The sequence below is a fragment of the Nannobrachium achirus genome, assembly GCF_963921795.1.
Source record: "Nannobrachium achirus genome assembly, chromosome: 18".
Classification (NCBI taxonomy): domain Eukaryota; kingdom Metazoa; phylum Chordata; class Actinopteri; order Myctophiformes; family Myctophidae; genus Nannobrachium; species Nannobrachium achirus.
This window is the reverse complement of record NC_137825.1, coordinates 28,035,879-28,058,110: the sequence shown is the minus strand read 5'-3', so window position 1 is coordinate 28,058,110 and position 22,232 is coordinate 28,035,879. Positions and strand designations below refer to the sequence as shown.

Sequence of the window (22,232 nt, the reverse complement as noted above, 5' to 3'; positions counted from 1 at the left end):
GAACATTAGCAAAAAATAGCAGATCTACAAGCTTGAGCGTCACAACAACACGTTGAACTTGTAAGCTTGTAGATCGTCTTATTTTTGGGGAAGAGGTTTAGTGTAGATTGAAAAAGGACAGTTTGGTCCGTTTAACTAAGTCTAGACTAGAGCATACATGGGCAACTGGTGGCCCGTGGGCCACATGCAGCCCCCACCTTCACTTAATGCGGCCCACAGGTTTATATCGGAATAGTAATATAGTATTGATTTCAGCTGTTAGAATTCCAAACAAACATGACACTCTTGAATTACTACTTCTTTTTGTCCAATGTATTTGTATTTAAGTTAATTAATAATAAGAATAATAATTCATAAGAATACTTAAATGCATTTGAAAATAAAATCAAACCTCGGTTCGAAATGAAGCCGTGAACTTCTATTCTATGTGTTCTAGAGTTATGAACTCTGTGATCTATACATTCTTTATATATTCTGAATTCTACATTCTTTATATATTCTGAATGAATGAATGAATGATTTTATCTGGAGGGCCGAATTATCATGTGAAGCTTGACCAATCCTCAAAGTATCCAATCATCAGACTGGGAGGGACACTACACACATATTCTGGACGTACAGGACAGATAAAACCTCTTCATTCTGGACTGAAATGACCATATATGGACATGAGGTGACAGACATTTTGTTTTCGAAAAAACCTGTTCATTCTGGACTGAAATGACCATATATGGGCATGGGACACAAAGCCACTCATTGGAAGCGGTTTTCACCGCTTCAAAAATAATTCAGGATTCCAATTCAGAAATACCTAAACATAATCAGGAATCCAATTCAAATATAGCAAAATATTGCGTCGCATTTTGAGCTTGTAGATCATCTATTTTTGCTATTTTTGACAGTATTACTTTGTCAGAGGGTACGTTCGGAATTGCGCACCGGGTGTGTGCTCAGTGTTGTGAGTGCAGTGGGCGTGACGTTGTAGAGGGCATTCAGTGTGGCTTATTTACAAACGACCAGTTAAGAGGCAGTGGTGCGCTTTTTCACTCTGAACTAGTCTCTTAAGGTAAACTTTCTGAAAAGCAGCAGTTGCTAACGTAACGTTGCTATTGAAAGGAGATGTAATTCATAACATTGGCATACCTGCTTTTAGTTTACACCCAGACGACCAATTAAGCTGCAAATGCTGCATTTTGCGGTAATTTTCTCCATTGTTCACAGCTGAGAAGCACTCGAGACACGGCCATGAAAACCAACCAATCAAAACACCGCACTGCCGCCACACTGTCAAACCCCATCTTCTGAGTAGGGTCGGTCAGTGCGTGCACTCGGCACACCGGTGCGCCGTGCACTGGATTTCCGAACGACAACGCACCAAGTGCACCGAATAAACGAACGACAACATGGCACACCAGTGCGTTGAGTGCGCATTTCCGAATGCACCCAGAGTACCCGTCTGTCTGGTTCTCTTGTGCCCATGTATGGAGATGTCTGTTTATACCTGTCCCCTATATGCCCATATATGGGGATCTCTGTATGTTTCAGTCCCTTTTATGAACATGATAATGCTGATCCCTAATGTCAGCAGTATATTCTCATATATTGGAAGGTGTCAGACCGCCATTCCGAAACACCGCCATTCCGAAACAGGGTTAGGGTTAGGGTTAGGGGTAGGGTTAGGGTAAGGGTTAGGGTTAGGGTTAGGGTTAGAAGTCAATGTTCGGAATGGCGGTGTTTCGGAATGGCGGGGTGTAACCTATTGGAATGCCCATATTTGGGCATATTGTTTGGACAACTGGATATCTGACCTACTCGATGGCAGGCACCACACTCCTTACCGTTGTGCACGCCAAGTTTGAATTTGGTCAGACCGATATATGCTATGCACTTGACCAATGACCATATAGGGGCATAGCGTTTGGATCTTTTCTTAACTGATTTATCTGACCAAGCATCCTTTGGCTCAGTCATTGATGCTGGTAGTTCTGTTACCTCTTTCATCTGATTCCTGTTTTACCTCTGCAATGTGGAAGAGATTTACCAAGCAGATGGGAAAAGCTTTGTCTGTGGTTTACTAATGAGACAGCAATGGGAAGTTGAGAAGCTATAAAATAACCTGTCCTCCACTAAACTGAATTCTCCTGCTTTACGAGATGCATTAAAGTCAAGTCATCAAAACACAGGCGAACGCCATACAGTGATACCTTAACTACAAAGTTTCCACTGCAGTACATACCAAAATAAACCCCTCAATTGATTATGTCAGGGGTAGTTGACAGTGAGGTGAGCAGCTCTGCTGTACCATCACCACCCTCTGGGTCTGCTTACAGGAAAAGGGGGTGGGGGTTGTTGGGACACTGACATCCTGCCAACCACACCCTAAACTGACAAGATCTTATTTCTGTTGTGTAAGGGACAGTGCAGAAGACGAGCTGCGGTATGAAGCATCTCCACAATGTTTTTCTGCAGCGTTCATGATGAACACGCCTCCATCTCGCCTCTCTTATTAGCTGCATTCTTCTCTCTGTAAACACAGAGAGGGAATTTATATTTCACATACATGACTTCTTGGCACCAGTGTTTTTAAGAGAGGACTTGAAGTTAGATGTCCACTTAATTATGCTGAGATGCCTGACAGACAGACACACACACACACACACACACACACACACACACACACACACACACACATCGTCTCTCTCTCTTGTTGGTATAATATTACTGATCACACCATATCATTTGATAATGAGTGTGAGAAGAAGAGATGTCATCACCACTGCCAAGAATAGCCAGGCTGTGCCCACTGCCCAGTCATCATGGTTCTCTAAAGTGTCACAGGTTTCGTCCTGCACCCCTTGTTTCTTTGTGTTGTCACTGGTGCTATTATTGTAAATGCAAAGAAAGGAGGCTTGTTTGGTGTGATGTTAGCATTTTGAGGGCAATGCCTCAATCATTTACTTACAGAGCTAATTATGTATGTAGTATCTTAATTGTAGCCGTCAAGCAGTTTTTTCTCAGATTGTGTCAGTTTTTTCTCTTGACATTGTGAACTTAAGCTAGTCTTTTTTTTTTTTTTGTAAAGGAAGAAGAGTTTGTCAAGGGAGCGGCTCATTAGTACTATGTTTTTTTTTCTCTGTCTCAGCAAGTGCTGACATAGCCAACCATTGCATAAGCCCATAAGTAGAATATTTTGAATGCCAAGCATTTCCGGGCCTATCATTCTAGTAGTATGTTAACTATGTTGTTTAAAGATGGAACTCTCTCTGCAGCATTGTTGGTCTACTCTAGTTTACTCCTCTGGCTTGTTGTTGCCATGTCCAGGCATGTTTAGGACATTTTCTTTCCTCCATTGACTCCCTTCTCAGATGGTTACCTTGATATGCTGAGAATTTGATGACCTCACTAGATCATAGCAATAGTAGACCAGTGGTTCTCAACCTGTGGGTCGGGACCCCCAGGGGGGTCCCCAAATTATTTGGAGGGGTCCCCAGATAATTCACTTAATGTGCAACATTGTTTTCTCACTCAACAGTAAACAAACCAGCATAAAGTTTAAGTGTATGGAGGGTATCTGCACATTTCTAAAGTGACAATTTAAGGACTTTTTGATACCTCTAAAATGACAAATTAAACATTCTCGCCAAATTGTCAAATATTAGAGGCAGAAATTGTGAAAATAGCCGATCTACATGCTCGCGTTGCGAGGCATTGTGAGCATGTAGATCTGCTATTTTCACAATAGAACCGTGTTATACAACATGTAATGCCTCAACCCTTAGTGCTCGTCAGGGTTGGGGGGTCCCCAATTAAAATATGATGATTATTTTGGGGGTCGCGCCGCGGCCTAAAAAGGTTGAGAATGGCTGCATTAGATCATAGCAATAGTAGACAACACAGCAATGCTTGCCTTTAATGAATTCAGACTGACAGGTTTTTGGAATTATATTGTAGAGTGTGGACAGCAGCTGAAGGATTTGTCACACATAATAATTGGCCAAGTTTGCATTCTGTCTCCCCCCCCCCCCCCCCCTTTTTTTTTTAGTGAGCATTTGTTAGTGTATGTAGATGTGTATTTTAGATTTATTGAAGGGATGGCCCCTTTAGATGCATCATCTAATTGTCATACTGTATGTGTATAACACATACAGTACGTTGCATTTAACATCACTGGGGAATTTATTACCGTCTCTTGCTTTTGACATCATCAGTGAGGAATTTATGACCTTGTATTCTTCCGACAGTAGCTCGCCCTGTGTGTGTGTGCAGATCAAATACAGCGACGAAAGTGCCGACAACGCAAGCATCCAGTGACGTTGAATAGGGCTCCAGACTAACATTTTACATGGCTTGCAATGCTAAACATTTTTTTTTCATTTACTTGGAACAGCATATCATTTAGGTGCACCAAAATATTTTTGTCAGCTCCCATAGGACGCATACACAAGTTCCTAACACGTTAAGTACATGCTTGTAATAAATGCAGCTTGCAAAGTTGAAACCTACCTTCACTTATTTCATGTCATTTTTTAAACGGGTCAACAGGTGCCATATGTGCCCTCGACTTCATGTTTACTTACCGACGGCGCTAAATTCATCTTGTACTGCATTAGTAATAAGCAATATGATAATGTCATTAACAGTATTATTCTTCTTTACAAACGGTTGGGAAGCGGCATTACACTGTGGAGGGTTCTGTTTGCAAAATGTCTTAATGTAGCATCAAAACCAGCTTAACCACTTAACTCTATATACATCAACTTACCGGTATCTACAAGCTCACAATATGACTATATTTTAACAAAAATCTGGAAGCGGGTCCCTGGTGTGACCATGTCAACACTGCATCAGTGTTACTGGTTTGGTTCACCATTTAAATTAATAGGTTAGACTTGTGCGACCAGTTAAAAAATGTCAGTGGCACTTGATCAATTAACATTTTTTGGGGGGGTGTATGTGCAACCACAGTGGTCGCTCTCTGGAGCCCTGTTGAATGTAATCTATTTCCTGAATCCTGACACAAGGTATTTACACCTCTTTGGCCCATATGTTGTCAGAGAAGGCCTTTGAGAAGAGCATTAGGATGGGCCATTGCTCAGCTTTTGCCTTGAATAGGCATATCCCACTCCAGTTCTGTGTCTCACCCATGACCTGACATTGTTTTTTAGAATTACCTGAAACTGATGGAAGCATTTGCTTTAGGGACATCCCTTCCCTGCAACTTTTCAAACGCCGTCCACAGCCTGACAAAGGCAAACAAAGCTTGTGTATATGTGCAGTCAAACATAGAGTCCACATGATCCCCACCAAACCTGTCCCGCTGTGGAAAAGTTAATCGTTGATGGTTTTGCCATTTTCCTCTACAATATTATAACCAACCTCAAATATCTCATATGACATTCTACTTCAGCACTAGTCTGTTTGTGCTTAGCAACATAGAAGTTCTCTAAAGTCCTAAGGATTGCTACATTGTTGACCCATGGTTAACAAAGAGGGTAGAGCCTCGAGTTAATTAATATCTTTCTTTATACACACAGGCACAGATGCACCTAATAAAAGCTGTAAACCTTGGGAGCAAAGGAGGAGGTTGACATATCTGACAGTATTAAACATTGCTCTGCCAAGCTAATTGTGCTGTTCTTTTAAAGCCGAGCCCCTGATAAGTACTGGGTGTGGGTGTAATGCTCTCCAGTGCATTTAATAGCTAGTTAAGTTGCACTCGGGTGTCTCAAGTTATTGGAAAAGCCACAATTAATCCACTTGGACTGTCTTTAGCTTAGCATGTCTGAAGACTGGGGAGGAAAGACTGTGTGTACAGTACATTGACTTTTCTCTATAGACATTTTTAAACGGTAATGCCACTGACTGTCCTCAACATTACCTTTGTGAACTTCCTCTTTTGTAACTGTTGCCCTGGCAAGTGGCAATTACATTAACAGAAAATGTCCACATGATTTGTTTTTAATACTTTTTTATATTAACCACCTGAACCCTAACATCCATATTCTGAGAACTTTGGCCAAAAATAGCAGATCTACAAGCTCACAACATTGGGTGAGCTTGTAGATCTGTGAACGCTGAAACTATATGGAATCTAGGGGTCCCTGCTTCATCGCTCTCTCAGCTCCTTGGCCTGAAAACGTTGAAGACCCCTGTTTTGCTAGTGGTGTACATAGCTGTCAGGATGATAAGGGATTTCACGTCTCCCAGTAACAATGGAACCTGGAAACCATCTACAGTGCAATCAATGGTTTTCAACTATAAAGAACACCCCTACAATGCTAGCCAATTGGTATGGAATATGAAATGTCGGACAGATCCGTCTTGATCACATGACACTAGAGATGCTGTGTACGGATCTGCATGATTTTTGGATAAAATCTAAAGGAGTAATATAAAGGCTTTACATAAGTCGGCCTCCTGGTGGTGCTGTAAATGGCAAATGTGAAAAATGCAGGACCAAGGTTTTTCCTTGAGAGTACACTGATTGGTGGAGTTATAGGTTAAAAATAACTAATCAGCCAGTTATAGCACCACCATGAGGCCGATTTAAAAAAAGAAAAATCAAGTGGCATTTCTTCCTCGGCCTAGTGGGAATGTATGTGCTAAAATAGAGATACTGTGTACAAAGTTGTGTGATTTCTGGACAAAATCTGTTGGAGTACAGTCAAAAAATGTGTTTTGCACAAATCTGGTGTTGCTATTACAGGCCCATGTGAAGAATTTGGGGCAGAGCCTGCTCTGGCACCTAACGTGCGTGCATAGTTTTGCTGCCATCTTTCCAACGGTGCCAGATATTAGCTGTCCACAGACAGACGGAAGGACTGACGGACCGACAGACAGGGTGCAAAGTCTCAGCCATGCCTTTCGGCCTGGCGGAGACAATAAATGACTGGGCTCTAAGAATTAAAGTAATCTGGTTCTCCAGTTATGGCTATGGGATGATACACTTTGATTACCTTATTGATTACCAAAACTTGACGTGAGTGTGTATTGGTGGGTTTTCCACCAGGGGATTCTTATCCTAGTCGAAGGAGTCCATGGAAGCCATTCTTAATGTGTGAAAGAGACCTCCCACCCTGTCATTGTTAGCCAGGCTTATGGCTTTGAGCTCCCTCTTTCTGCTCCACTGGCACTTGTGGGACAAGTTAGCCTCGCTTAGCCAGGCTTGCTCATATGCGAAGAGAAAAGCCTGGCCCTGGTCAAGAAAGATATGAAGCAGAGAGAGTTCTAGGAGGTGGGGCTGAATTTTCCCGGAAGTTGTCTTTTTTTCACAGTGCGGTGTCCCTGCAAACGTATTCCCTGCTGAAATCTGTTCTACGGTTGCACTCGCAATATACAAACAAAAACATCGATTCGGACAACATAACACCTATTAACACATATGGTGCCAACCCCGAGTTTCCCGAGTTTGTATTGGTACTACCGCTGTGCCAACCCAGAGTTTCCCGAGTTTGGGCCGTTTTTGGAAAAACATTTTTTTTTTCTTTTTTCATTTTTTTTTTGGACCTCCAGAAATGTATTAGGCATGATCGCGATCGCGAAATTGCATGTTTAACCCCCATACCAACTCATTCTTTCAAACATGGCAGCCATGTTTGTTTACATCTGAAGAAAACATAATGGCTGATAAATCATGAATGCCTGAACGGATTTCCAAGCGGATTTTTTTGTTTGAAAGCTGTGAACAGCATCTACACACGTGGTGCATCATCTAGGCAGGGGCTAGGGCTGTCCTCGACGCAGGATTTATCAAGTCGATTCGAGTCGCAGGGGTTAATCCGACGCGTCGACGAATCGTTTATGTAAAAAAAAAGGGGAAAAAAAAGTGGTGCTTTAAGCTTTTAAACCACGTCAACGTAATACAATAAAACAGCAATATGTTTTAAGCCTTTAAAGTGAATTAGATCCATGAACTACCGTGCATATTGAGACATGATAGAGCTGGACACTGGACATTAATGACGATAAGATTGCGTCCAGCCGTGCGTAATTTGCCGTGCGTACTTGTGAATTGTGGAGCAGAGTAGAACAACGGAGGAGAGAATAATGCATCTCTTTGACAGCATGTCGTGTATTATTTCCACAAGTTGTATTTTCTCAGAGCACCGCTGCTGTATCAAAAGAGCTATGTTGCCGATCTGGTGCGAGATAATAAAAAGAAAACAGTTCGCCCGTCGCTATTCCTCAGCCTGAGTCCAACCACCCCACACCCACGGCAGTGAAAGTGAAAGCGCATCGCGCTGGCTCTGCTGCTTCTTTGGCCAGCTCTCAAGTAGAATAACAACTCGTCGACGCATTTCCTTTCCAAGCGGTTAACTTCAAAATAAGAGCTCCGTTATATGATCAAGGCAACTTTCAAGTCACGTGAACTGATTTTATTTTTAAGTCTAGTAGTAGGAAGTATGGACTCAATAAGAATTACATGACAGTCACAGTCCAGCGCTCTCATACCGCACCACAGTATACTGGTGTGATAAAAAAAATTATATATTTTTGACGGCTCGACTCAAACAATTGGCGTCGATTCCGGGGGCTTAAAACGACGCGTCGATTCGTCGATTTTTAGAGGACAGGCCTAGCAGGGGCATGCACTTTTTACACAATTGCACAATTACATGGAAGTCTATGGTAACCATGGCAACGCGAGACATTGAAGAGAAAAAATCATTGCAACATAAGTGTTAAGAGTGAGTTAAGAACTACAATCTATTTGTTTGTTTCGCTGGGGTGGGGAATGTAAACAGTCTACCACATAACCACACATAACCACATAACGTAACTTCCGTTAAACGCAGCACTTCCGCCACTTCAGCTAGAACCAGCCGGAAGTCATATCTTGCCCAGGGTGGGGACAAGTAATGTCCCGCACACCCAAAAACACATACACTGTCACCCACATGCTCATGTCTGTGAGGACAACAGGACTGTCTCACTGCTGCATCTCACTTGTTGCTATCAGCAGTGTGAGAGCTACATTGGCTATTCTGTTACTGTAGCATTTCTACCTTGATAGTCCACATGATTCATGATGACTGAAATTCTCTATTGGCTCAGAGTGGTTTCACTGTGTCTGATAAAACATTCCAGATGCCACCAGTCCAGACACTGTACAGTTTGGCAACCAGTGACTGCTGAACCCGTTTGAACCCCCTAGGCCTATCAGGAACCAAGTTGCCCAACTGTTGTCCTTTCTGAGGAAGTTTACTCGGGAAGTCTGTGAAATGCCAGAAATGAGTAAGCCAGTGGCGATATGAGGGTAATAACTGAACTATGTCTCCATTTGGACTGAGACAAATGAGCTGGTTTGGATGGAAAATTGTGACTCATAGCTTAGGCCTGTGTCATGGACTTGTGATTTATATTTATATATGTGTATCATATGTCTGGCTGAGTGGCTGTTGTCAGATATGTCCTAATCTACTGTTATTTTTTCTCTTCTACCGAATCATCAGAAATGTTGCCTGTTGTTGGCTCAACCTGCACACGTGAAACTACAACCTGCTCTTTTTCTTGAGGTGGACATTCCTTAGTGTCACTCTGCAAAGGGAAACGGCTTGCTTTTGAGTGCCTGTGCAGAGAAGAAGTGAAGAACCACATGCAATGAGGCTTTGGGGCCCTTAACATGCGGTTAACATGTGGTTCAGCGTTTCCTTCACGTGATGGAGCTTTGTAAGTCCATTCCTGTGAGGTGAGGGAATCAAGTTCCTCATGATGGGGAATGAAAAGTCCCCCCCCTTTTTGTTTTTGCTTTGGAAGTTAGCTTTTTCATCAAATGACCCATGTATAACTATCTAGAGCCCCGTTTTCACTGAGCAAAACTTCTGGAAGTCTTGTCAAAAATGACGGCAATTTTGAAATTCACGCCATGTGAAAACGGCCACTTATTTTGTATTCCGGGAGTTTTGGAGGCCGAAATTTGACGGGAAAATACCTAGTAATTTTTGGCTAAAGTACCGTTAGAATACAAATTTCCCTTCTGTGAAAACGCATACCGTTATTTTTGACGGTTTTTTGACAAGCAGGTGCGTAAGGAGCCAATGATAACAGTTAAAGCATTGTATTTGGGATTGAAAACGATCAGAATGTGAATGGGATATAGGCCTACAGTCGAAATATAATACAGCTTCACCTTGCATTAGGGATAATTATTTAGGCTATAAAGAGTAGAGTGAGAGTCGCATTGTGACCATGGCTGGCTGCCTGCAAAAGTGCAACGATTTCTTAACGGCAGCTCCTTTTGGAACCTCTTCCTCCGCTATCTGCGGAGGGACTGGAGAGGTTCTGAAAGAAAGAAGCTGTTCTCAACAAAAGGTGCATCATTAGTTTATCGCCGTTGTCATGTGATGATTAGCCTAAAAGTCTTTTGAGCACCGAGCGAGTCCACAGACCACAGCTAATCTAAAGCCCACAGGTGCAACACGTTGCATTAGATGAGATCCTTTCTGAACGGACCTTATGTGTTGTTGCTGAGCATGAAGAATATTTTGTTTTAGTAAATCCATTTGTAGCGTTCAGAGTGAGAGAGAGAAGAGACAGGACAGGCACCGATGCCACCGCAGTGAACGCAACGAACTGGGGAGAGTGTTTCTTTTTTTTTCATTTTTTTTTCAGGTCTTTCAGTGCAAGTGTTGCCATGTCTGCTAGTTATAAGCGACTCTGGGCTTCATTTCCGTAAAGTTGTTTGTATATGATAGTTGCTGGTTTCGTTTTATTTGTTGTGAGCTTGTAGATCGGTAATTTTCAATTAGCTGATGTGGCGATGCGGGTAGTTTTAAAGTGCTCGTGTGGCCTAGATAATATCACTTTTTGGGGATTATTTTCGTACACCTGGTTGCTTAGTTCTCTCGCAAAGTCTGGCAACACGGACACGGACAACGGACAACACCGCGACAACGGTTTAGTGAAAATGAGGTATTTTATGGCTATGCCAGCATTTTTGCTTATGTGAAAACACCCAAAAAACTAAACTCCCGGCAAGTTGAAAATCATTATGCTAATTATTTTGCAGGAAAAATTCCGGAACTGTAGTGAAAACATGCCTTAGGACATATGTATACATGATGGGAGCCAGTCAAAAAATACAATGGTGAACGATATAGTTATAGTATCTTTATAGTTATCATGCCTAGTGGGAATGGCGGGGTGCTTAACAATACTGTCTCACCACCGGTCTAACCAATTGCATCATTCTTCTCTGCGCATGAACCGGAAGTGCTTTTGATCGCTTTCCGGGGCAGATTAGCTTTTCCCATAGGCTTACTGTGTAGACGTTAGCACTAGCCTAGCCGTTGTCCTAGGGGCTAGGCTAATGAAAATTATTCCATGGATAGTACCTCTTGAGATGATCACATGCGCCCCCTTCGATGTGCATGGATCCGTGTACGCGAAGCGCACAGGTGGGGAGACGGCTCGGCCAAAATCCCCACTATATGCCAATGGAAATCGAGATATTTATGGTGAGTTTACGACCGGGGGATCGAAAGAAAAAGAACGGCGCCGTCCAAGAAGGAGCCCGAGGGGAGGTGCGCTAATGTTTATAATCATATTATTCTGTCTCAGATCATAATACAATATTAGAAATTTCCGGCTAGTCCACAGATAACCATTCTGGCCAGGCTGGGAAAGTGTTAATAACATTTGTACAAAATAACGGATATAAGCAAAAACAAATCGAATTTGGGGACTGGCACAATGAAATGTTGAACTCATCTGGTGAACTCAACTCAATGGTGAACTCAACTCATCTTTCTGGTGGTATCATCAGAAATCGACAAAGATGCCTGTATCTTTTTTCGTTCGGTTGTGTGGGGTGTTCCTTCTCTCTCCCCTCCCCTTTCCTCAGATTTCCCCCTCTTTTCTTGCTCAACGTCCCTCTCTTATGACAGGTGTTTTTATCAGCGTGCGTTGTGCGTGTGCCTGCTAACTGTGTGTGGTTACTGTGGCAAAACAATAGTTTCTCGCTTGTGCTCTCCTTGACCCCTGACCCCTGTCTCTTGTCTGAGAGGATCCAGGGGAAGCCAGGGAATGGACAATATCAATCTTGTGAGTGTGTGAGTCAGAGAGGGAGAGTTCACAGGCTGCAAGAGATGAAGGGCCTGACTTTGCCCATCAAATTCCTCTCCTATTATCAGCCTTGTCAGTGAACACTGACTGTCTCGCACACACACACACACACACACACACACACACACACACACACACACACACACACACACACACACACACACACACACACACACACAAATATACATCACTTGTGGGAACATTACATAGACTTCCATTCATTTTTATGCAAGTACTGTGGCCTTACCCTAACCTCTATCCCTAAACCTAAACCCTAACAGTTGTGGGGACCTACTATTTTGTCCCCACACTGTCAGAGGTCCCCTGCAGGTGACTGTGTGAACATGCGTTAGTCCCCATAAGTATAGCTAGACTCACACACACACACACACACACACACACACACACACACACACACACACACACACACACACACACACACACCGAGTCTTCATGACTCCAAAGCTTGTTCTCTCTCTCTACAGACATTTGTTGTAATTCTACTTCCCTATGGCTGTTCCAAGAACGTTAGGTTTTATCTTTCATTCCAGGGGTCTGAACTGCTCTCGACTCATTCTCTCTGTCTCTCTGTCACATTCTTAGCCAACCTCCCCCTCCACTCAGAACTTATCTGAACTTCATGAATGACAGTGATTTAGCTAGTCACCAGTCAAAATGTAATGAAGGCTAGAATCAGAAGTATACCGTATGTATGGCCTCTCCCGGGAGAAAGGGGTATTTGCAACAGTGTCCGAACAACAATATAGATGGCCATAACTTTATTGACGTTGTCAACCAGAAGGTGCCCAGCCCTAACCAACACAAGAGTAAGGAGACCAACTCCAACTGTTGCAGATGTGCTAGCTCTATTGTATTAACATACACTATGCCAGCTATTAATTAATATAGTCGCTTCTGCCAGCGTTTTCAGTGTTTTTACCTTATTTTTTTAGAGCGATGAAGAGCGTGTGTGTCCTGTCCGTGTCTATGTGGACATGATCCTCATTGTGTTTGAATGGAACACATATTCCTCCTGTTGATGTAGCTTTTGTGCAGTTTTGCAGTTTGTGAATGCACTATGGGTGCTGTGGAAACCTAGAACCAGAGATAATCGCATTTCTCCGCAGAAGAGCGTTGAACCGGATGGAGAAGTGATTTTCATTTCCGGGTTAACTTTGCATGCATTCGGTCTCATTGCAACAGCGGATCGCTCTTACAGTAGACAACGGTGATGTTAATAATATGATCTCTGACCTCAGCACGGAACCGCACATTTTTATCAAAACAGATCTCCGTCCTAAGCACGAAATGTGTTAAAATACTCGACCATATACGTTTAAAAAAATGTTTTATTCATTAAAATAAGCCCAGGATTTCACCTTTAGCCAAATCTTTTATATACAATGCATCTTTTAAATGCAAAATCTTATTTTTGTCTGTCCATGTCCAGGTGGTGTGTAGTGGCCCTGGGCCTGTTGGCTCCAGGCTGAGAGGATGAAGAGGTTCAGGCGACATGGACACGAGTCCCAGAGAGACCGAATCAAACAGGAGCTCTTCCAGTTCAATAAGGTAAAGCAGAGGTCTTCAACGTTTTCAGGCCAAGGACCTCTAAGTTGAGAGAGAGAGATGAAGCAGGGACCCCCACAATCTGTTCATATATTTAGTTTCATTGTTTGACAGCACGATACAGTGTATTTTGGATGTGTTTTCAGATATTTAATTGAATTGTCAATACTTAATAAACTTGACTTTTCACTCTGTACTTAGTCTGCTCTTTTTCCCCTCTAAGCTCTTTGCCAAAAATAGGCGATCTACAAGCTGCACGTTGTGAGCTTGTAGATCTGCTATTTTTGTCTAAAGTTCTCAGAATATGGACACGAGGGCTAAAGTGGTTAATATAAAAAAGGAGAGAAAGAAAAAACTTTCTTGCTGAAAGATTTGCAGGACCCCCTGTAGTAACTCTGAGAACCCCATAGGGGTCCCGGACCCCCTGTTGAAGACCCTTGAGTTAAGAGAGACCAAGAATAACCATCTGTAGCCACCCTTGAACTTCCAAGTTGTATAATTTGTCACATTGCAGGTTTACAGTGTGAGTGGGTGGAATTATTTACAAGCTCCCAATGATTTGCAGTTACAAAACCTAGTTATAAGAACTGGGAAAGGAACAAAGGAAAAGTCGGATAACGGGACAACAGTATCTATAAAGTACGCAAGGTACAATAAAATTGTAAAAATTAGTAGGAACAGAACTCTGTGATAGTGCCAGATAGTCATGTATACGTGAAATGATAATAATAAATGATGGCCTATGTGGCTCAGTTTTTGGACATATTTGTACTTTACCCCTTTTTGTCTCCTGTCCTGGTCTTCTTCACACTCATGTTTTTTGCCTCATTCTACATATAACTCCCTTTTCAGACAGTGGAGCATGGGTTCCCCCACCAGCCCAGCGCTCTGGGCTACAGCCCCACCCTGGACCTCCTGGCCATAGGCTCCCGCTCCGGAGCCATCAAACTGTATCCTCTGTGGTTCCTATACTGCCTAATCCTGGGTGTTAATTTGTACATTCTCTGCTGCTATTGTATAAATAAATAAACACTTTAGATTCTGCTGCAACGTGAAGGAGTGGGTGTGTGCAAACACGTGTATTCATGTTCCTGCGAGGTCGTGAGCACGGCACGAGGTGGAATTGGGTTTTACGTTTTCATGCGTGTCATGTTTAAACTTGACACAGGCGGTGCTAATGTGTGGCTGTGACTCTGCTTAAATCCTCGTCTGTGGTTCACATGGGCACCTGACGAAGGTATTTAATTTTCCCACGCTGTTGCTCAATGCAGCCTAGTACTCTCAGACACTGAATTCTGTGTGTGCGTCTCTGTGTTGTCTGTCTCTTTCTATAGCCTTGCACACAATTATACTCATTGACAGCGTGGTGGAGCCAGTCAGTACACTCTACCCATTCACACATTCTCACACACACACACACACACACACACACACACACACACACACACACACACACACACACACACACACACACACACACACACACACACGCTGGCTGTGATAACCCCAGTGCCTTCTCTTGTTAGACTAATCCATTCATACAATGAGGGAGATTGTTCTGTGATAAAATAACACTAGGGACCAATAAAGGGAAATCTGTGAATGAATTTTATTAGCCAAGAACAAGATGCTTCAGGCTAAATCACTGAAGAACGGAGCAGATTGTGTTATTTTTAATGACTGCCTGGACAGATTGTTTTAATGCTACAAGTCATAGCACAAAATGGTAAATGATTCTAAGTACCTAGTTCACACAGCATGGCAAATGTACATTTTATCTGTATGAATTCAAGGAACAAACATACAGTATCTGTTGTCCTTGTATTCTGTTATCTCTGTGTGAGTGTTTGTCCAGTGTGCCAGTATGGGTGCATGCATGCACGGTCAGTTGTTTCTTGACAGTTATTCAGTTATGGTGCCCCAGGGGTGGAGTTCATGGGTCTGCATGATGAGAATGCTGCCGTTACACAGGTGCACTTCCTGCCACACCAGGTGAGAGAGTGAGCGCGCACACACATACACATACTCTCTTTTCTCAGTCATGCACATTTGTACCATTATTTTTTAATGAAATATATTTGTATAAATCAGTTTGGATGAAATTATCATCATTCCTAAGGCTTGGACAAAATGGCAGAACAATCGTTATGAACACTAAATGTTATTGGGCCTGTACGATGTCTGCAATGTGGAAACAAAACAAAGAATTAGGACATAAAAGCTGATTTCTAATATTGGATACAGAAGTGTGTGGAACTTGCATTTTAAGGAAGTTTGTGATCAAATCTGAGAATACAGAAGTGTGTGGAACTTGCATTTTAAGGAAGTTTGTGATCAAATCTGAGAACATTAAGTATTTAGAATAGTTAGTTTGTCTTTAGATCATGTGTTTCTCCTTGGCAGCAATGCTGCCGTTGGTAAACAAAATGATATGGAGAGGAAAAAATGCAGTATAGAACAACCACATATAGGGCATTTTGCTATTAGTTTTTATTATGCTAGTTGATTACACAAGCGTTCTTGGATTCAACATGTAAAATTCCCCAATAATACAATGGATGAAAGAAAATGTGTGCAAAATTAAAAACTAAAACAAAACCACATGGATTCACACTGAGGTTATTTCAGTACGTTCAGTTCCATTGTTATTACACGACTTGAAACACTCATCTTTCACACTAAGCTGGTTGTCCTGGTGACGTCGCTGTGTTTGTATAATGACTCAAGGTTGAACTGGTGACTCTACTGGATGACAACAGTCTCCACATGTGGACTCTGAGAGCTCACAAAGGATTGTCTGAACTACTGGAGATAGGACGCTTCACGCTAACTGGACCCCCTGGGTAACACACATACACAAACCCGCTCCCATACTGTACAGTACACACACACTTAGTCCTCTGTCAATACACACTCAATAAACCGTATAGCTCTGTCCTGTAGAGTTTCTCAAACCTTTTAATTTCAAGGACAAGTTTGATTTACATTAGGCCACAGACCCCCATTTGATATCTTTGTGACCCCCATCTACACTGTAAAATACATTCATTTAAATCGGAGTATAAATGTAATCTGTCTTACTGAGTATCTGAGTTCTGTAAAAGTTCGGTTTTGGTTCCTAACTAGAAATCATTTGACTGGGGACCCCCTGGATCCACCTCAAGGACCACTGGGGGTTCCCAGACACCACATAGACAACCAGTGGAATGGAGGATTGACCATGAATGACACATGACCTTATTTTTATCGAATGTACTATATCTGGCTTACCAACCTAATGATCTCTTCATCTCCCCAACTCAGTGCTCCTCCCAGTGTCACCCGTGTCACGGCGGTGCTGGCTCACTCCTCAGGAGAGCTGCTGCTGCTGGGGACGGAAGGAGGCCATGTCTTTGTGGTTGAGGTCCCAGGCTTCAGAGAGCTGGAGGAGAGAAACATCAGCCTGGACCAAGTCACCAACAGGTCGGTGTCAATCACATCATAGACCCACACCTAGTCACATACGCACTTTAAAAGACACTTAAACTCTCTAGACTTAGTAAACTGAACAAGAGTTGGCTCTGTACGTGTACTGCTTAGGTCTGGTATTTCATTATATTCCCAAAATAGACGCCAGGTTGTTATACTCTAGGGCTGGAAAATATGTTATACTCTCCAATAATGAAATGGCTGAATCTAATAGGAGATTTTCAAAATTAGTCAATTTTGAATATTCCAGGTAATTATATCTGTGTGAGGGACAATATTGAACTCAAATGAATTCCTTCAATCTTGCCCAGCTCTATTAGACACATTTATGCTAGTAAGGATGTGACTCATTAGGATATTCGCAAATTGATTAGTCGACAGCAGTAATCCTGTAGTTTCATTTTCAACTCCCAAAACGAAATTAGAGTCAAAGCCAGGGCTTTTTGCCTTATTCATTGTGTAAGTGGAAACAGACAAGAAACTGTGAGAGAGAAAGACGGGGAGTGACATACAGCAAAGTTCGTCGGGAATGGGACTCGAACCCACCATGCATTAGATGTGCGCCTGTGTGGTGGGCCAGTGGTTGCCCCTCATGTATCTATTTAAAAATAATTGTGTGCATTTAAAAAAGAATTGTGCCTAAAATGAAATGGTTAAACGAATGGAAGCTTTATTGACAATGTACCTTGATAGCCCCTCTCCTACATAACAATAGGAAATAAAACCTGACACCAACACTACATCACTGCTATACACACTTGTTCACAAATTCACCCCAGCTCTATGCCGCTGCAGCTCAATAATGACATTTTAACTGCAATGTCTTTGTTTCCTTGTCTCCCTCTCTCTTTTCCCATACCCCCTTCTTCTCGCTCTACCTTTTGTCCACCCTCTGCCTCTGTCCAGTGTGCCAGATGACTACATAGGCCGGAGGAACCTGGAACACGTAGAGTCCTTGCAGGAGAACCCAGTGGATCCCAACCAGGTGGTTATTGGCTATGGACGAGGTCTCATGGTCATCTGGGACCTGGAGAGACAGTGTGCTGTCCAACACATACCCGCTACACAGGTACATTACACTGCTGTCAAGCCAACAAAACGTAACGTGTCACTCTTGCAAGATTTTTCTTTTTTCTGTCATGAAAGAACGCCACCCAGTACTGTATAAACTGAGATTGTGATCTGTGGAAAGGAGCTGCATTCTTTCTCTTGTTATAGTTGTCTGTCTGTCATAAATTTGTCCCATGACCCTCGCTGTTTGTTTCCACAGCAACTGGAAAGCGTGTGGTGGACGGAGGACGGCGGCCATATTCTTAGTTCCCATAGCGACGGCAGCTATTGTCGATGGACGGTGGGTGGGGAGGACACAAAGGACGAAGAAGAGAAATCAGATATCCCTTATGGTGAGGATTAAAATGCAAGCCTCGCTACAAACGTCCCAGGGTAGCAATTTGCTTCAGGCTGTTTACGAATAAACCCCTCTTCATTTAATCTGTGCAGGACACTTCCCCTGTAAGGCCATTTCCAAAATTGTTCAGCTACCTACAGCAGAAGGGTAAGCTCTCTTAGTGCACTCCTTCATTCATTCTTACTTTAATTTTATTTTCCTTTCTTTTTTAGTATTTTTCATTCTTTATCTTTCCTTCCTTTGTGACGTTTACGTTCTGTTTCTGCCTTGTCAGTGAAAGTGATAACTGAGCTTATTTGAGTCAGAACGTCTGAATGTTTAACCAGTGTTTCACATCCACCTGTTATACATTAATCCTCAGCAAATAGAGCTGAACTTGAACTTTCTTTTCCCCCCCTTCCTCTCGGTTTGTGTGTGCAGGCCTCCGTTTCTGCTGTTCAGTGGTGGCATGCCAAGGGCCAGTTATGGGGACAGACACTGCATCAGTGTGATCCACAATAAAACACACGTCGCTCTGGACTTCACCTCCCGGATCATTGACTTCTTTGTCATCAGAGACGGGCCGCAGCACACAGGTGGGCCCTACACACCAAACCAAACAACCAACCCATGCACTGACTTCTTTCATAAACATGACTGACATACTGCACTTATGCTACGTTTTTGGCAGCCGTGTTATCACCATTGCCAATGTTGACACATGTCACAAAATGCTAACGGCAATACCTCTTGGCTGTTTGCATTTTGACACCCTCATACAAATCACTATTTTTAGTTTTGTAGTCACCTGACAACAGACTTTGTTGGCAATGGTAAGAACGGATCTACAGTATACCCTGCTAAGATCAAACAAACGAAGTATGTTTTCCGTTTGTGGAAAATATACATAAAAGATATGGCATAGCTGACGTATGGCACAGGAAAGATCCAGCCTGAAGTGGAATGTAGAGCTCTTCACTGGTCCAAAATCAACATGTCAAACACTTCTAAATTGTAAGAAAAGATGTCAAGGAACTGACCCTGTGTGCCATCACCTACTTCCAAAACCTCAGTATCTTTCATTGTCTGTGTATCAGATTGACACTTTAAGTGTTCATACAGACTAACGTCCCGAGCTTTGTGTGCTCTACTGACAGTTTAAGAAATCAAGGATGGGTGCAGAGTGCAGACTCACAGCAAACAGTCTTAAGAGTCTCACTCTGTCAGCACTCACAGAAGTTTTAGGGTTTTTAATGTACTGCAGCGGCAGTAAGACAAACAGACAACGGTGGCTTTCGCTGATGAAGGCCTGAGGAGCCGAAACATGTCCATTTGTCAGGCGGCAAATTAAAAACCTTTTCCATGAGTGCAGGCTGTTTCTTAAGACTGCCCAATCTACTGTAAGATCTATATTCGATATTTTTTAACTGAACACAAATATTAAATTAACTACATGAATATCTGCCACGAACCATACATTTACAAACCGTAGCAGCTGGTTGTTTGACAAGAGTCTGTGGTGCATTATTGCTTTCATAATGGAGTTTTGAGTGTCCCCATGCCTTGCTGTCTGCTAGATGATCCCAGTGCTCTGGTGGTTCTGGTGGAGGAGGAGCTGGTGGTCATTGACCTGCTGACAGAGGGCTGGCCGGTCATCCAGACTCCTTACCTGGTACCGCTCCACAGCTCTGCCATCACCTGCTCTCACCACATCTCTGCGATCCCCCTCAAGCTGTGGGAGCGTGTCATTGCTGCCGGAGAGCTACAGAGCACACACTACTCCAAAAGGGTAGGCTGACGTTGTCCGACTCTTCATCTGTGCATTTTTGGCATTTTAATGTATGAAATAGAAATAAAGTTTGCAAAGAGATGTTGAGTCCAAAAAGCCTTTATTAGATAATTGCGGACATAATTATATCCATTTCTGCATCTATACCACTAGACACCAGTACAGTGTTTAAAAAAAATTGTAATACTTATTCAACCTACTGTACAAACTAAAAAATAAAGCAATGATGTGCTCTGACTGAAGCACATTAAATGTTCTCTTACTGACATGTAGAAATGCTCCTAGAATGGCCTCAAACTCCTCAGCTATTCATCTGTGGAATGCTGTATCCTAAACATGGATGTATTTGTAGTCTCAATCTTTTGCTGAAATGGACCGCATTAAGGTGGTATTATTGGAATTTCGCATCCTAAACATAGATGTTGCCTCAATCTTTTGTTGGACTTGACCGCATTACGGTGGTATTATTGTTAAACTTTCATTTCCCCTTGTGTGGGTTTTATTTTTCTCCCTGCAGCCTTGGCCTGTTACAGGAGGCCAGAACCTGGCACCAGACCCCCCTCAGAGAGACCTGCTGCTCACTGGGTCTGTTTAAAGTCACATTTTACATCTTTAAAGCAGTTTTAAATTTCTGTTGTTGCTCGCTGTTAGATTAGCCTACAAATAGATGTAAAATATAATGTCAAAACAACAAATTCCAGCAGATATCAAATTTGCATAAAATGTTTGGGAGTGTATTCAGTCGTATAGAAGTTATCGTACCAATGTAGTGGGAGCGGCACGTAAGACTGACATGGCGACAGGGTTCAGTGGCCTGGCTGTGGAAACTTTCCCTTAATCTATTTGTTCAGCTTTTGATAGCACGGTATTGGCTGCCTGCTGGCAGCAGTGTGAACGGAGTGTGGCTGGGGTTGTTGGTGTCTTTGGTACACTTGGCGTAGATGTCCTGGAGAGGGGAAAGCTCACCTCCAGTGTGGTGCTGGGCCGTCCGCACCGCCTCTGTGCTATTATGTTGACTCGGTTGATCTTTTGGATATAGTACTTTATTAATGGTGTGTTCATTTTCGTCCATAGGCATGAGGATGGGACCGTGCGCTTCTGGGATGCATCAGGAGTGTGTCTCTATCCCATGTATAAGCTGAGCACGGCCAGTGTGTTCCACACGGACGCCGACCCCAATGATAACATGAACCAGGGCACTGAAGGAGAATGGCCTCCATTCAGGAAGGTACGTGCGCAATTCATGTGCGCATGTCAACACACAAAGAGGGCCCTCAAAACAGTGCATGTTGTGATAACATTACAAAAAGGGCAAGGATAATGGATGTCGTCTCAGAGGAAATGTCACTCACAATTACGACAAACATGTTACTCTTATAGAGGGTATGTGCATGCATACGGTGAATGGCAAATCGAGTGGCAAAGTGAGTTTAATGTTGTTTAATGCAATCAGATAGGACTTTTCTGTTTGGATGTATGGGCTGTCTAGGCCAGAAAGTAGTTTTTTGACACTCAGTAGGCGTTCCCGCATAACTTCCGGGTATGATGATGACGATGTCACGCGCATACCCTCTATTGACTATGATATCCTTGGCACAAATCTGCCCATTTTCCCTTATCCTTCCTTGCCTCTCTTTCAGGTAGGCTGTTTTGATCCCTACAGCGATGACCCAAGGCTGGGTGTACAAAAGATCCACCTGTGTAAATACAGTGGTTACCTGACTGTGGCCGGCACTGCTGGACAGGTAAAAGAGCACTGTAAAACATCTGTGAACTGAAATCTGATTCTGAAATCTGGATATACTCCCCCCCCCTCCAATGATCTAATTGTGTTTTGAGCTCGTAGATCTGCTACTTTGCCTGAATGCTTGCCTATTTTCCCTAATGTTCACCTAGAATAACTTGCTCAGAATAGGGATGCTAGAGTTCATGTAAAGTAAGTAAGCAAAGTCCATCTTG

The 22,232-nt window shown here is 42.8% G+C and overlaps 1 protein-coding gene across 2 annotated transcripts in view; it reads left to right on the top strand.

Moving 5' to 3' along the window:
* llgl2 (LLGL scribble cell polarity complex component 2) overlaps positions 1–22,232 on the top strand; it is a 35,330-nt gene that overhangs the window by 3,021 nt on the left and 10,077 nt on the right. For both annotated transcript variants that reach the window (XM_080747684.1, XM_080747683.1), the window contains exons 2-14: positions 13,514–13,632; positions 14,482–14,579; positions 15,540–15,621; positions 16,357–16,472; positions 16,933–17,091; positions 18,004–18,166; positions 18,368–18,500; positions 18,598–18,652; positions 18,926–19,080; positions 20,062–20,273; positions 20,791–20,858; positions 21,348–21,501; positions 21,914–22,018. In XM_080747684.1, the coding sequence (XP_080603810.1) occupies positions 13,558–13,632; positions 14,482–14,579; positions 15,540–15,621; positions 16,357–16,472; positions 16,933–17,091; positions 18,004–18,166; positions 18,368–18,500; positions 18,598–18,652; positions 18,926–19,080; positions 20,062–20,273; positions 20,791–20,858; positions 21,348–21,501; positions 21,914–22,018 (1,575 nt within the window). In that variant the 5' untranslated portion in view covers positions 13,514–13,557. The remainder of the gene's footprint in view (positions 1–13,513; positions 13,633–14,481; positions 14,580–15,539; positions 15,622–16,356; positions 16,473–16,932; positions 17,092–18,003; positions 18,167–18,367; positions 18,501–18,597; positions 18,653–18,925; positions 19,081–20,061; positions 20,274–20,790; positions 20,859–21,347; positions 21,502–21,913; positions 22,019–22,232) is intronic.